At 36.1% G+C, this 14,022-nt stretch overlaps 3 protein-coding genes across 3 annotated transcripts; all 3 read right to left on the bottom strand.

Annotated features, from left to right (window-relative positions):
- Window positions 1-1,083: 1,083 nt before the first annotated feature.
- On the bottom strand, window positions 1,084-3,683 carry LOC18099259 (gamma carbonic anhydrase 1, mitochondrial). The gene is made up of 5 exons (XM_006383114.3): window positions 3,403-3,683; window positions 3,118-3,261; window positions 2,639-2,764; window positions 2,385-2,536; window positions 1,084-1,699 (listed from the first exon to the last, which is right to left on the bottom strand). The coding sequence occupies exons 1-5, from the start codon at window positions 3,515-3,517 to the stop codon at window positions 1,421-1,423; spliced, it is 816 nt and encodes a 271-aa protein (XP_006383176.1). The 5' UTR covers window positions 3,518-3,683; the 3' UTR covers window positions 1,084-1,420.
- A 1,514-nt stretch (window positions 3,684-5,197) lies between these two features.
- LOC18099260 (uncharacterized) lies at window positions 5,198-9,545 on the bottom strand (the record flags this gene model as incomplete). The annotated part of the gene is made up of 10 exons (XM_052452863.1): window positions 5,198-5,554; window positions 5,730-5,775; window positions 5,932-6,006; window positions 6,111-6,180; window positions 6,365-6,460; window positions 6,575-6,711; window positions 6,935-7,116; window positions 7,208-7,388; window positions 7,740-7,850; window positions 8,016-9,545. Coding segments are annotated over 10 exons (2,493 nt in total), but the record flags the coding sequence as incomplete, so codon positions are not given.
- Window positions 9,546-10,824: 1,279 nt separating this feature from the next.
- Window positions 10,825-13,747, bottom strand: LOC18099261 (pheophytinase, chloroplastic). Its single transcript, XM_006383116.3, has 7 exons — window positions 13,488-13,747; window positions 13,303-13,404; window positions 13,076-13,214; window positions 12,485-12,655; window positions 12,109-12,349; window positions 11,403-11,494; window positions 10,825-11,197 (listed from the first exon to the last, which is right to left on the bottom strand). Exons 1-7 carry the CDS (start codon window positions 13,588-13,590, stop codon window positions 10,924-10,926), a joined length of 1,122 nt encoding a protein of 373 aa, XP_006383178.2. The 5' UTR covers window positions 13,591-13,747; the 3' UTR covers window positions 10,825-10,923.
- Window positions 13,748-14,022: the final 275 nt, after the last annotated feature.

Raw genomic sequence — 14,022 nt, forward strand, 5'->3', positions numbered from 1 at the left:
CTAACCGGATAAATTTCAAGAAGTTTTTTAAAATTATTGTTCATATAATATTATTTTAATTTTATATATATATATAAAAATAATAACATTATTTTAAAATAAATCCAAGTTAATTAAGTCGAGTTATTCTAGGCATAGCCCAGTTAGGTGTGGTAAGTATGGGATTTAATTATAAAGAGTAAAGACACACGAGAGAGACTATACGAGTACAGTTTTGTGGGTGAAGAATCGGGGAATGAATAAAGAGGATGTATAAGTACAATTTGGTGAGTGGGAGAGCAGGTTCAGGTCGGATGTTTCGTAAATGAATTTACATGGAGGACCGACAGACAGATAATTAAAGCTGAAAGGTTCCTCCTTCCTTGAGACTTTTTTTCCAAGGCTTGTATGGAATGGACCTCAAGCACCGAATCCAAATAGATATATATATTCTTTTTCTTGACACCTATTATGACACCACGAGTGACATATTATAACCTGTTTGTTTTTAATGTTTTTAAAATATTTTTTTAAAAATTATTATTTTTATTTTAAATTATTTTGATGAATTAATATTAAAAATAAATCTTAAAAATAAAAAAAATATTATTTTAATATATTTTTAAACAAACATCTACCATTTAAAAACCAAACCAGACAGGTGTGGCAACTGGCAACCATAAACTGAGAATAAGCGGGGCTTAAGTAGAAGTTAGATTCCAAGATCGAAGACACCAAGCCCAACGGCGTTACTGAACTGAACCCTGAGGGTGACCCAACAGGTAAAAACACCATCAAACAGGAGGTAATGATAGCAGTAATTTATTTATTTATTTATTTTAGTCCGAGGCATTTTCTTAACATATTGCCTTATTTGTAATCATGCAAGCAACCAATCATCATTTCCCTAGCTGTTAACTGGTTTGCCATCATGAACGGGTCATTATGAACACAGATGATGTCAAATTCATTCCGCCATTAACAATAACCCCCTCCTGGAAGCAGCAAGTTTAATTTGCTAATGAGGGTGATTCCCTTTTTGTTAATTTCACAGAAACTCTATCCAAAAGGAGGTGGAAAGAACTACCCTAGAATCGAAAAGCAGGACCAAAAGCACCTGATTCCACATTCTTTATTTCTGGTTAACATATGCAAAGCAATTACGGTCTGCAAGTACAAATACATGAGGGCTTTCTTGATAAGGTCCGGAAGGTGTTCTCTTGATCTTTCTTTCTCTCTCTCAAGGATAAGAAACTCAAGTCTCAAAACAAAGAGGACGAGCATGGCCAAACGCCTGAAATATGCAGTATAATTTGACCTTAGCACTTCAACCCCCAAAATTATTGGAATGAAAAGCAGCCTTCTCTTTAAACCCCCACATAACAAACTATCCGTTGACATGAATCTCACGAGGACAAACCTTCAATGGAATAACCAAACTTCACGCAGCTTTTGGCATTTTGTCTGGCATCATATTATTGGGAAGAATAAGCTCTGGAGGTGTTTCCCGAACAACTCCAAGCATTGATTCGTATTCTTCATCACGGCGAGCGAATTTCTTGTGGAGCACCTTCTCAAACTCAATTTCATCAAAGCCCTTGGCATTTTCTGCTGCGTGAACTTGTGCCAAATTGGCATAATTTAATGCTGATTGGGAGATGAAGGCCATCTCTTCTTCTGTGAGCTTCCTCAGGAACTTAGCTGGATTGCCTCCCCACACCTGACAGCAAAGAGATCACTTGACCAGTAATCAACATCTCATCTAAGCGATATAATGAAAAAAAGAGTACAATAAGAATCACATATAATGAGGTATTTTTGGCTCTAATCCACAGGTAACCCTTCCACTTGACTAAACAATATGTGTACAATGGCCACATCAACATTATATCACAATTAAAATAAAATACAGAAGTCCAGGCCGAAGTAGCTGCATGGAAGGTTCTTCAAAATATTCAAGTATTTTGAAACATTCAACTGAGAAGCATTTGCATATGTGACCCACGAGATACACACAATTACTTCAGCAACAGAAATAGAGAGAAAACAAAGCTGATTACTCACCAGAGAAACCAAAAGATTAGAAATTTATCTTACTAGAAAAACACGCTAGTTGTTTCTATCTCCCACTAGATACCATTTATGCCAAGAAATTAGAAAACTTCATAATCAATAAAACCAAAATAATGATTGCCATTGTCAACCCGAAGGTTTCAAAGTGACAATTTACCATACAGACAATAAAATTAAACATCAAATGACAAGGAACTCAAATTTTGTATTGCTTAGCCATACTTTATGTCAAGCATAAATCCCATAGAAACAGGAATTGAAATTTGATTGGATAAGAGTTTGCAGGCTTTAGGGGGGGAAAAATCAAGAAAATCAACGAGAATTTCACACACCTCTCCAGAGGGAATCCTAGTATTCTGCCTCACAAGAGCTCCAGCAGCAACCATGGCATGTTTCTCAACACATACCCCATCTAGCAGGGTTGCACCCGTACCAACAAATGCTTCGTCCTCAACAGTGCATCCATGTAAAACAGCACTATGACCTGTCCATTTGAAGTTTGTAATCATAAACCAAGATCCTTGATTGAGACGCCCTTAGCAGGACTATGATATTTACATTCAGAATGCGACCGAGCATGACTTACCAACAGAAACATTATCCCCAATGATGGTTGGTAAAACCTTTCCACTTAAGTTAGACTTTGCAACATGAACAAGAGAATTATCTTGTATATTGGTTCCAGACCCAACACTGATGCTGTTAACATCACCTGCACGGATGGAGCCACGGTTGGGCAAGAATCAGCAATATATGATACACACAAGCAGACCACGCTCTTCCGTGAACATGAGGTTATTCATCTATATCTCAAGACCTAAATATGCAATCATTTAAACTAGAGCATCTTGTTGAGTTAAGCCCCCATATCAAGCTTTAACTTTCACTAAATTCATGTGGTTAATACCCTACGGAACGAAGCTATCACTTCTAACTTGGAGTCATTATATCTAAAAACAACATAATCAAATATCAATGAGAAGTGAAATAAGGACGGAAAAGGGGGGGGAATTTCTATTGTGATGGATAAAAAATGTAAGGCAAAAAATAAGTTGTCCATCTTACCTCTCAAAACACAGCCGTACCAAATGGAAGAACTTCTTCCCACATGAACATTGCCAGTTATAGATGCACTAGGGGCTACAAACGCATCCTTTTCAACAACAGGAGCTTTATCAAATACATTCATGAGCGTCCGATGCCTAGATACTATTTAATCAAAGAATAGAGATTACAAACCATATACCCATTTCTGAATCTACTATATGTAAAAATAAATAAATAAAAAAACAAATAAATCGCTCTAATATAGACTAAAAATATAAATGTAACAAACTGAATCATGCTCACGTTGTTCTTGGAAGTAGTAGTTGCCTTGAAGCCGGCAACCGAGGCGATCAAGTGCCTGACCGGTTTCACGGATCCAGAATCCTACGCTGTAGATTGCTCTCCCTAATGTCCCCATCTAATCTTCTGCCTGATCAGATTTTGATTTATTTTCTTCAATTGAAAGAAATATTATTATTATTATTATTAAAATAGCATTGGAAGAAGAAGAAGTGGAGAAAGAAATGAGAACAACTGTAGAGACCGAGAAATGCGAGGAGGCGGAGTAGTAGACACTGACTACCCTTCAAAACGCTGTGCAAAAGACTCCCTGCGTGTGCACTACACGAGTGCCATCTTGTCTACCAATCACTTTCCAGCAGTGTTTTTTTTTTTTTTACTTTTCGTGGTCTTGCCACGTGTTGCATTTTGCTGGGTAGTTAAGGCTTTTAGAATGCACACGACATCGTTTTTGTTTAATATGCCAATATTTTATTTTATATTTATTTTTATCCTATCTCTTACAATGTGAACACAACTTCTTATTTGTTTAATGTACTTTAGACTTAAAGATTTTTGTTTATATATATATATATATATATATATATATATATATATATATATATATATATATATATATAAAATAGAGAGACTAAGATCTAAGTCTTACATTGCAAGCACAAATCTTTATTTGCAAAGCTAGTTAGAACATTGTGTGTTATCAATAAATTATTTTATTCGAACTCTAAACAATTAAATTGTTGTAATAATCAAGCTAGCTTTTGTAGTTTTTGTAATGGTAATAAGGTTTGCTATTTTAAAATTGGATAATGTTACTAATTACTTAATAAAACAAATATAGATTTCACATATACAAAATGAAAGTAAAAATTAAATAAAAAAATATTAAAATAGTATTTGAAAGTATCACAACAGTTATTTTATAAAGTATTTTTTACTCTAAAATGTATTAAAATAATTTTTTAAAATAATAATTTTTTAAAATAATTAAAATTACTTTATAAAGTGTTTGCTAGCTTCTGCAATGGTAATAAGGTTTGCTATTTTAAATCTGGATATTGTTACTAATTACTTTCAAATAAAACAAATATAGATCTAACATATACAAAGTCAAAGTAAAAATTAAATAAAAAAAATAATAAAAAGTATTTGGAAGTATAGTAATAGTTATTTTATAAAGTGTTTTTTACTTGGAAATGCATCAAATAATTTTTTTTTTAAATTTTAATATTCATATATCAAAATCATCTAAAAATATTTTAAAAATATTAATTTAAATTTTTTTTACATGACAATTAATTTTAATGTTGCAATGAAAAAAAAACACTCATTCCATCAAATATCCATTGTCAGCCAAACTCTGAAATCTTTTTGGAGTTTCTGACATCCAGAGTTTTACAACTCTTGAAGGAAATAAACAATGAAAAAAAATCAGTGCCCGCAATTTAATAAGCTTCTTAAGCACTATTCGGTATTGCATTTTAAAAAGGAATAGGTAAAGTTTTATTTTTTTTGTTTGATTTTTTTTTATATTTTTAAATTGTATGGGAGTGCTTTCTTGTAAAGATATAGCCACTAAAAGCTGGCAAACCACCATAAATATGAAAGATAGGGACTGATTCTAATGACACTTTAACTTTGAGAGGTTTCATTTGTTAACAGACAGCACTCCTTGATGTGCTACTGAATTTCTTGGACCTTTTTTACGGAGATAAAGTGCCCATTTCTGGCCAGGGATTCTCAGGTAAAAGCTTAATAAAATGGCAATCCTTGGCTTTGTAAATGCTTATTTTTTTTTTATACCCTTACCTTTTTGAGGCACTTGTACAACCATTGTCCAGGGATGATTGCTGCATGATTATCAAGCAGTTCTTCTGGATCATCTTTTATCAAACCAATACACACAACAGACATTGTGTACAGAAATTGGTGTTCTTTCATGTTATAATCAAGCAAAATAAAGCAATGTATTTGGAGGGGCTAATCCATCGGGGGCAGAAGATCTGAACTTCAAGTAGCATTAGCATCCATAACAGCGGCACCTTAATAGGGCACATGAGTATGTGGCTAAGGACTTTCAAAAACCAGCTTCACTGCACGTACTGACTATTGCCAGAGCTCTTCCTGTACATGCTAATGAATTTGGCCACAAATTCTGCAGAATAAGTGCATGATCAGGCTATGAACTATCCAAGTGCTTAGAGCATATATTTTCATTTGGATATCGAGTTGAAAATGATGCTAAGCATCATTGCTTCGATGACTTGCAGAATCTTTTTGCGTGTATAACTAGTAATGATTATTCTGTTAGATTGGTTTGTCCATTTTACCTTCCAGTTTGAGCAGAGCAGTTGTTCCTGTAGGGAGCCTCTTATCCTATAAACAATAGCTGCTTTTTGTTCAGTTTGCTGACAAGACCGTACTACAAAGTTGGACTTTGTCTTGGTGCACCAAAGCAAGCCTGAGGACACCACTCCACTTGGCTGGAAACTAAAAGATAAAGGACAAGAAAAGGGGTAAGAGAGAACTTACATAATAAGCATGCCAATAATAAAGCTCCCGTTTTGAATTAGCCTCCACTCCCTTCAAGAATAGCTCTACCAATTTCTGTCAGTTGGAAATGCAGCTCTATCGGAATCGTTTACTTGTTGTAAAAGAAAACTATTGGTAGTAATCATGAAATGAAAGCTGAGAGATATCAAATGCATCACCAGGAGAATGAGTTTGGGGTGAACAAAATCCACGAGAAGCTTTTGAAACTTTCCCCGTACAGAAAATAGCCTGTGAAATCCATAAATGAAAGACATGATCATTAGTGTTTTATCAGGAAAAACCGAGTATGGTAATATCTGATTGCTACCCAGTTAGATTTTCATCCAAAACAATTCTTCCACACACCTACAGTGATTCTCCTCACCATTTTCAAATAAGAAAGGAAAATAGAACAAAAGAAAAGAAGACGTACTTATTAGGTGAGGGATCATTCAGGATTTCTGTTGCAAGTTCAACCAAAACCTCTTCCCATCCAAATGGAATTGGCTGATCATCAGAAAAAGGATAGCTGCAGAAGAAGATTGCCATAAAAAATTGTTTATTGGTAATTACTAATTATCAGTGCCATCTTTTGATCCATATTTATTGGAAGTTGAGTATGTCCATTTGTTCAAATCCTTACTTGTGTGCTTTGCAGGCTTCAAGAGCCATGATTGCTTTTCTCAGGTTCTGCTTCGATTTGGCAGCGATCTTAGAAGCAAAGTTCATCGGTAGATCAAACTCTTCTTTCCTTGCAATTTGGATGAGAACTTCCATGATCTGGGAAAGAAGTTGAATCAAGAAATGAGAGTTAAGATAGATTTTTCATTAAGGTCTAATTTGAGCAAGACTAATTCAGTAGGACCAAGGTCACATTTCAAGTATTGATCAAGGCCATGACTAAGGGGGCTTAAAAATCTTAGTTTTAAACTTTGCACTGTATTTATATACCATTATTTCGTCCAAGCAGTGAATACACTGATTCTAATAGGAACATTCTTACCTCGTGGGTTACAGGAGCATCGACTTTTAAGACTTTGCAGCTATTTTTTACGGTTTCTAGGATGTCTGAATCATCTTCACAGCAGAGTATGAGCTTACAAGAATCTGTGTAACAGTCCATGATCCATTTTATCAAATGCTGTATGTTCTCTGGTGCTTTGTCAACCTCATAAAGAATTAATACTGGAATAAAGAACACATAAGTGTTAGATTCAAGTGAATGAGTGGAACGGTTCATCAGGAAGGCAATCATGCTCATGTTTAAAGAGTTCACCTTTATAGTCTGGCTTAAAATTGGCCTCGCTAACTTCAGGGTTAATAGCATAAGTGTTGCTTATTTCCTTCACTAAACCCATTAATGCATATTTAGCATTTGGTTCCGAATTTACATTGATCTCTACATGGTGAGCACTGGATGCTATTGAAATTGCTACTTGTGCTGCTGCCCTTTGTTCCTGTTTCACAAGAAAGTGTAAAACATTGGATCCCAAAGTTCTCCAAAAGTTGAAAAGAAGTTACATATAACCGATGAATCTTCAATATTCCGCCAACGTTTTTTTTTAAAATTAAATAATAATAAAGAGATATTGAGCTTTTAAAAAATCTCAGTTCTGCTGATATCTCAAAGACTTCAAGAAGATGAGATGACAAATCTGTAAGAATACTCGTATACCTGAACCTGGAAATATCTTAAATCATGTGTTTTCTGCAAGAAAAAAGTGAATTAAGTTATCTTAAGCATCCAAAAGTACTGATCAAGAGAGAAAGATCATTAATGTTATTGCATCTGATAACCAAGGACATACATTCCAACATGCATCACCAAATATTTCGCCAATCAGAGCCAGTGCTAGCGCTTTTTTACCAGAACCGGGTGGTCCTTTCAACAAAATGTGAGGAATGCTGTCATGTGATACCTATGGTTATACATGGAGTGTGTTAATAAGGCCTGCTGGCAGAATAGACTAGGAACATTGAATGACATGAAATAGTTGATAAAGCAGTTTGCAGAAGCCTAAGTATTTATCTAGAGTTGAGCAGATAAGAGGAAAAAATTGGCACTCAATCTTGAAATAGCTTACTAGTTGACTGAGAATTTGAGCTTCATGTTTGTGGCATGTAAATCCGTTAAATGAATCAGGTTGATGCTTATCGGCCCAAAACTGTCTCAAGCTCTCAACCACAAACGCCTTCTCAATGAATGATGTTTCATCAAAACGTTTTTTTTCAGGTGATTTTGAGGTCTTGCACGGCCCCTTCCTCACACATGAAAACCAAGCTTCTGATTGCTTCTTCTTTCTATTTGCTGTGAACTTTTTCAAGCTTCCACTTGTTCTACCTCTTGCATCACTCATCTTACTATCGTCACTGGTAAGCTTGCTACTACTCCGCCTACTTGCTGAAGAGGCGGAAGTCATAGTCATTCGTGAACCAGAAGTTGTTGTCGAAGTTCTCCGTGAGTTATGATTGATATTAGCATTTGCTTTATTACGCTGAAGAAGAGCAGAATCCATGTGGGGAAACATTGTGGGCCTTGGGTACAAATTGGTTACATTGTTGTCCTTTACTATGGCATTCTTCTGCATCGCCAAGGCTGTCTGGTCGACAGAAAAGAAGATATCACCAGGTGGAATAGATTCCGTGCTTCCAAAATTCGTAGCATTAAGCATAGAACCTTTAGAAAGCTTGATGTTAGCAACTATCTCATTCAGTTCACCAACAGAAGGTGCTTTTGTATGAGAAACTTCCCTTTCCCTTTGTCTACGGATCATACTCCTTGACAAAGGCGATGGGCTTCTTCCCCCTTTTTGCTCTTTATGACCATGGCTGTTTTCCTGTTCCTTGCCCCAGGTCCTTTGTCTTGGTGCAGTTGTCTTCCTACGACTAGCGTTTAGTCTCTCACTTAATCTACTGTCTTCGTCAAATTGCGAGTGAGTGCTCCTTTCTTCTCTAGTAGGCGTTCTTTGATTTTTCCTCTGGGGTTTATAAGGAGAAATTTGTCTTCCCTGTTCTGGTTTTGACAAGGGACTAACATTTCTCTTACTGAATTTGGGTGAAACAGCACCACGATCCTCTCTTTTCACCTTGTACGGAGAAGCTTGTCTTCTCTGGTCTGGTTTTGTCAAGGGACTAACATTTCTCTGGCTGGATTCTGGTGAAACAGCACCACCCTCATCTCTCTGTTCCTTAAAGGGGGGAACTTGTCTTCCGGAATCAGTTCTCAACATGGGATTGGCATTTCTCTGATTTGGCATAGGTTCAGCGCCATCATCGTCTCTTTGTGTCTTGTAGGGTGACTTGCTGCTGCGCCTCCTTCGAGGCGGACTGGAAACAGAGTCCTTTGTAGAATAATCATCATATCTTGAAGAATGTCTCCTGCTGTTCTTCAAAGGGCTGATGTTTCTTGGTAAATCCAACTGAATTGGACTCCCAGAACCAAAAGCTCCATTTTTGTTATTTCGATCACGCATTGGACTGTCTTGCCAATCAGTTTCTGTATCTGATGGCTCGTAACCGCTTCGCCTTTGCTTCAGGACATTAACAAGTTGAGGATGAGGGGCTCTATATCGAGTCGAACCATTCTCCATTGAGCCCAGTATTCGAGTAAGAATTCAGGAGCTTTCAGATTGAAAAAAAAAATGAGGAGAAAATGTCTCTCTTCCAAATAGCCTTGGGAAAGTGTAGGAATCAAGAAAAGTGTGAGATTCCTAAGAACAAGAAGAATTTCGATGCTGAGGTAAATAAAAAGGTATGGAATCTAAGGAGGAGACCGAAACTAAGGAATGCAGAAAGATGCTTCAGTTTAAAATACGATGATTGCAAAGCTGAAACATCGGTAACGACAATGCTTAGTGGCGTTCTGTTTCAGGTTTTTTCGAGCAATTTACACCCTAGGATCTTTTGTTTTGCTTCCTGTAAAATCTAAGCTTGCCAACCAGCATGTTTTGCCCTTTTGTCCTCTTTATCTTTTGTCATTTTAGTCTGTGGCTGGCTGCTGGACGAGAAGAATTATGGATCTCTGGAAGGAGCGTGGACTTGACCTGCTGAAATAGCAGAATTTTCTTTGTCTAGAATAGGAAACAAAATTCAAATCCATTTCAATTCTGCAACCTCCACCCTTCGCTTATTTCACATACTCTTTTAGGATTTCCTTAAGAATGCAACAACATTTTGCTAATTGAACTAGTTTGTACTTCGAAATACTTCAACTTAAAACACCATTCAAAAATAAAGAAAACATGAGGAAATGTTTCTAAACCTGGACGTTTTTGGATATAGGGTTGTGTCTCACAATGGAGAATCTGAATGATACTGATAATATGTCGAAACATATTCTCTATTTTCTGATGAATCTCCATCAGGTTAATTCTGCTTGGATTAATTGATGAAAGTGATGAAAGTTATCTTTGGTTTTACCTGCACAAAGTTAACCCATTATTGTCACATCAATTTGGATCTTTCTCCTTATCCATAACTACCTGTCAGAATTCTGGCATTGGGAAACTGTACAATGCACTTCACTATCAGATGCAGTAACCAAATGGCTTTTTTTTTGTTGTCTCATCTTCACTCCTATCCCTAGAAACTAGGTAAAGCAAAGAGTGATTTTGTTTTATCCCTCGAGTTATCAGAGGACACAATGTGCTGTAGCTGGTGATAAATGGGAATCCAATGTTTCTGGTTTTTGCCACAACATATTATGATGTTTAAGCATGATTTGAATTATCAACGATTTTTTCTAGGCCATAGGATCCCACTCATTTACTTGCAGGAGAAAACAATTAAAGAGTAGCTTAAGTAACAGCTTGCTCGAACATGTTATGGTATTGACTCTGTTTGTTATCCAAACCAGCCTGTAAAAACCAAGTCCTATGAACTTCACACATAAAGTCAGCTTTAATCAGGAACTTTGATTAATGAAAGTATAATTACATTACAAGTACTAGCTTGAAGCAGATGTTAGAACTGGGGCTGCAAAATTTGTTACTTTTACAATGTCTGAAGGGAGGCTTCAGGTTTTAGAGATGACAACCAATCCATTAAGGATTTATTAACAAGCTCTGGAACTTCATCGTGCGGGCAGTGACCAGCCTTTAAGTTTACAAGAGTTGAATTTGGGTAGAACTCTTTGATTCGATTGGCCTTTGCAGGACCTACCCATGGGTCTAAGTCACCCCAGAGCAATAGCAGTGGGCATCTAAGTTCACTCAATGCACTGTTTAACGTGTACTTGCTTTGATTCAGCATGAATCGAGTCATCAATCTGAAGAAAGAAGAACGTTGATAGTAGTTGAGAAAATAGTCAAAGAGCAATTTTAAGTTAAAATTAAGCATTGGCTCCGGCATCTATAGGACTTGTCTTGCAAATGTAATTGCTAATAGTCAGCAAGGAAATGTTTTTAAAATATAATTTCGAAACCAAAGTGGATATTTTATTTAATAAAAGGACGTTAGACTCGTATATGCACCTATAATAAACTTCTCCAGCGTTTGGATCAGCTGCTGGCATGGTAATTGATTCCACAAGGTAGTCGTCTACATTAGAGGTATTTATATAAACCTGCGAAGCGAAATCATAAAATTAGCAAGAATAGCATGCACGTTAGAGAATACGATGATTTGAGTAGTCAAAAGTGACATACTACGTTAGTATGGACATGTTTGGAGGCTCAAATTTTTCAAAATCCATCCATGTGTATCGTATAACTGACAGGGATGGATAAAGATCTAATAGGCGCGGTTGGCGCCTTGGTTGACATCCCTAGAAGGAGCAACCACTTCAAAAATCATAAAAACCAGATCCACCATACTTGTTAAAAGGAAACACAAAAGAGAAAATAAAACTCTATCTCAGTTCAAGTTGAAGGCAGGAGACAATCTTAGCAGTGCTATAACAAAGTTTACAAACCTCGGGAATTTGGCCTCGATGAAACGGCAGGTAATCCTACTAGTTGGTGTTCTACATGGTAATCAAAATTCATAAGGATGCAAATTTATCCATTCCATGATTTAATATAAGCACATTTCAAAATCATTTTCAGGCAGCAAGGCAGTGATCATGGATATACAACAGTGCTCCTGCTCGGTGATACAAACAATTTAGCACTCATAATTTTGCTCATATGCCTTTAAATGAGAAGTGCTAGTTAACAAATCAAGGAGCAAGAAACTTACACTCTTTAGAACAGATTCAATGCGAGCTGGCTGCTTTGCTTGCCAAAACAAAAATCCAAGAACTACACGCTGGAAAACTTCCTTCAGGGGCTTCAATACAAATTTCTGCAAGATTGATTCCTCAGGCTCATCCATTTTTTCATTTGGATTCCCAAACTGACCAGCAGAATTTAGTAGTGCAAGCCCAACAACTTGATCAGGAAAGCCCACTGCTGCAACCAAAGCAGTAAAGCCTCCAAGGCTGAAAATTCACCACGAGTTATATAAAGCCAAAAACATAGAGAAAATAAACATTTTCCTTCCACAATACATGTTTTAATCACATACACTCAAATAGACAATATAATAAAAAAACAGTGCATTTTATTTGCTATACCTGTTTCCTACTAAAACAGCTGGCTCTTTCACTATCTCCTTCAAGAAATCCACTACTTGATCCCTCCACACCATGGCATCATACTCAATAAGTGCTTTCTCACTCCATCCAAACCCCAGCAAGTCTACTGCATAAACCTTATACTTTTTGGCCAATTCAGGTATGTTGTATCTGAGGACATTGCAAAGATGATAACTTTGTCAGGTAGAACAAGACTTTCACTATAACCAAGGAATAAATATGTAAACAAACATCCATTGCTTCTCAGCCCGGACAAAATTCACAACCATTTGATACAATAGCAGCATTATTCTTCTAATTTTCAATTAGCAACAACTATAATGCAAAAAAGATAGGATTCAGAAAAAAAAGAAGAGATCACATGCTTTAAAACAAAATCCATTGTCTGATTGAGTTTTGTTTCCACCAAATGATCGATCATGATAAACATAAATTAAAACAGCATTAGCATCTCTTGACTAGATACACAAAACTTTGCTTGTTTCCTTAACTAAATGTTCTCCAAAAGAGCATCGGGGAAAGATGGGTCTCATTCCTTAAAACAGATGATAGAATCTAAGAATAAAATACCTCCAATGATATGAAGAAGCACCAAAACCATGAATGAGAACAATAGGAAGCCCTTCTCCTTGTACCACATAATGTATTTTGTGACCCCGCCATGTCCAAAAATTATATCCCTCAGGCTTGAATGGCAATCTCTCCATCCCTATCCCCAAAGAAAAGAAGACACAAAAAAAAAAAAAAAACTTTATACTTAAGCAAGCACAGCTGGATGGTAAAAAAATAAAACTGACCTTGAGTAGGCTCTGTGGCTAAAGAAGAGCCCGTGATTGAAACCCCAGAAGCCAGAATTCCTCTGAAAGCAAAACTTCTCCTGTTCATTTCACATCTGCTTCCTTCAAGCCAAAAGAAAGAGAGAAAGAGGAATTCAATAAAAACCCAGAAACGAAATGAACATTTTAAAACAAAATAAACTTACTGCACTGATTTAGTCTTGCTGGTGGTACAAGAAACCTTGTAGCAGAGGAATTGAATAGCCTTGACCTTAATGAAGGTGACAAAGAACATGATGAAGAAGACATTGAAACAAACTAATTCTTTAAAAACTCTGGATTTTAAGAAGCAAATCACATTTTGGAAAGACCAAAAGCAGCACTTAAATATCTGGGGTTGTGTTCCATCATTTATGTGGCTACTGTCTTTTGTCCTTGTGGCCGTCTTCAAGCCATAACCCTCTTGAGACTTTAGATTTTGTTTTCTAGTTAACTATTTCTCCTTTCCGCGAAAATTCGGTCTTGCTAGATTTTTTCCAAAAGTAAAAAGAGGAAAATATTTCTTTGTTTAATTCAAAAGAAAAAGAAATGAACAATATTCTTATCAATACTACTTTTTTAAAAAGAAATCTTAACAACTTCTTTGTTCAAAAATCATTTTAAATAATTTAACTTATTTTTAACTAGACCTAATACATGATTTATAGGCCATTTGGAATTGAGTTTTAAATGGTGTTTTTT

Source organism: Populus trichocarpa, chromosome 5, assembly GCF_000002775.5.
Source record: "Populus trichocarpa isolate Nisqually-1 chromosome 5, P.trichocarpa_v4.1, whole genome shotgun sequence".
NCBI lineage: Eukaryota > Viridiplantae > Streptophyta > Magnoliopsida > Malpighiales > Salicaceae > Populus > Populus trichocarpa.

Bases quoted from the DNA above. Each gene is read 5' to 3' on its own strand.
- LOC18099259 (XM_006383114.3), bottom strand. From the start codon at position 3,517: ATGGGGACATTAGGGAGAGCAATCTACAGCGTAGGATTCTGGATCCGT. The intron at 3,262-3,402 runs GTGAGCATGATT...TTGATTAAATAG, and splicing joins CTACTACTTCCAAGAACAAC to TATCTAGGCATCGGACGCTC. The intron at 2,537-2,638 runs GTAAGTCATGCT...TCAAATGGACAG, and splicing joins TGGGGATAATGTTTCTGTTG to GTCATAGTGCTGTTTTACAT.
- LOC18099261 (XM_006383116.3), bottom strand. From the start codon at position 13,590: ATGTCTTCTTCATCATGTTCTTTGTCACCTTCATTAAGGTCAAGGCTA. The intron at 13,215-13,302 runs GTCAGTTTTATT...CTTTGGGGATAG, and splicing joins AGCCACAGAGCCTACTCAAG to GGATGGAGAGATTGCCATTC. The intron at 12,656-13,075 runs GTATTTTATTCT...CAATGTCCTCAG, and splicing joins GCTTCTTCATATCATTGGAG to ATACAACATACCTGAATTGG.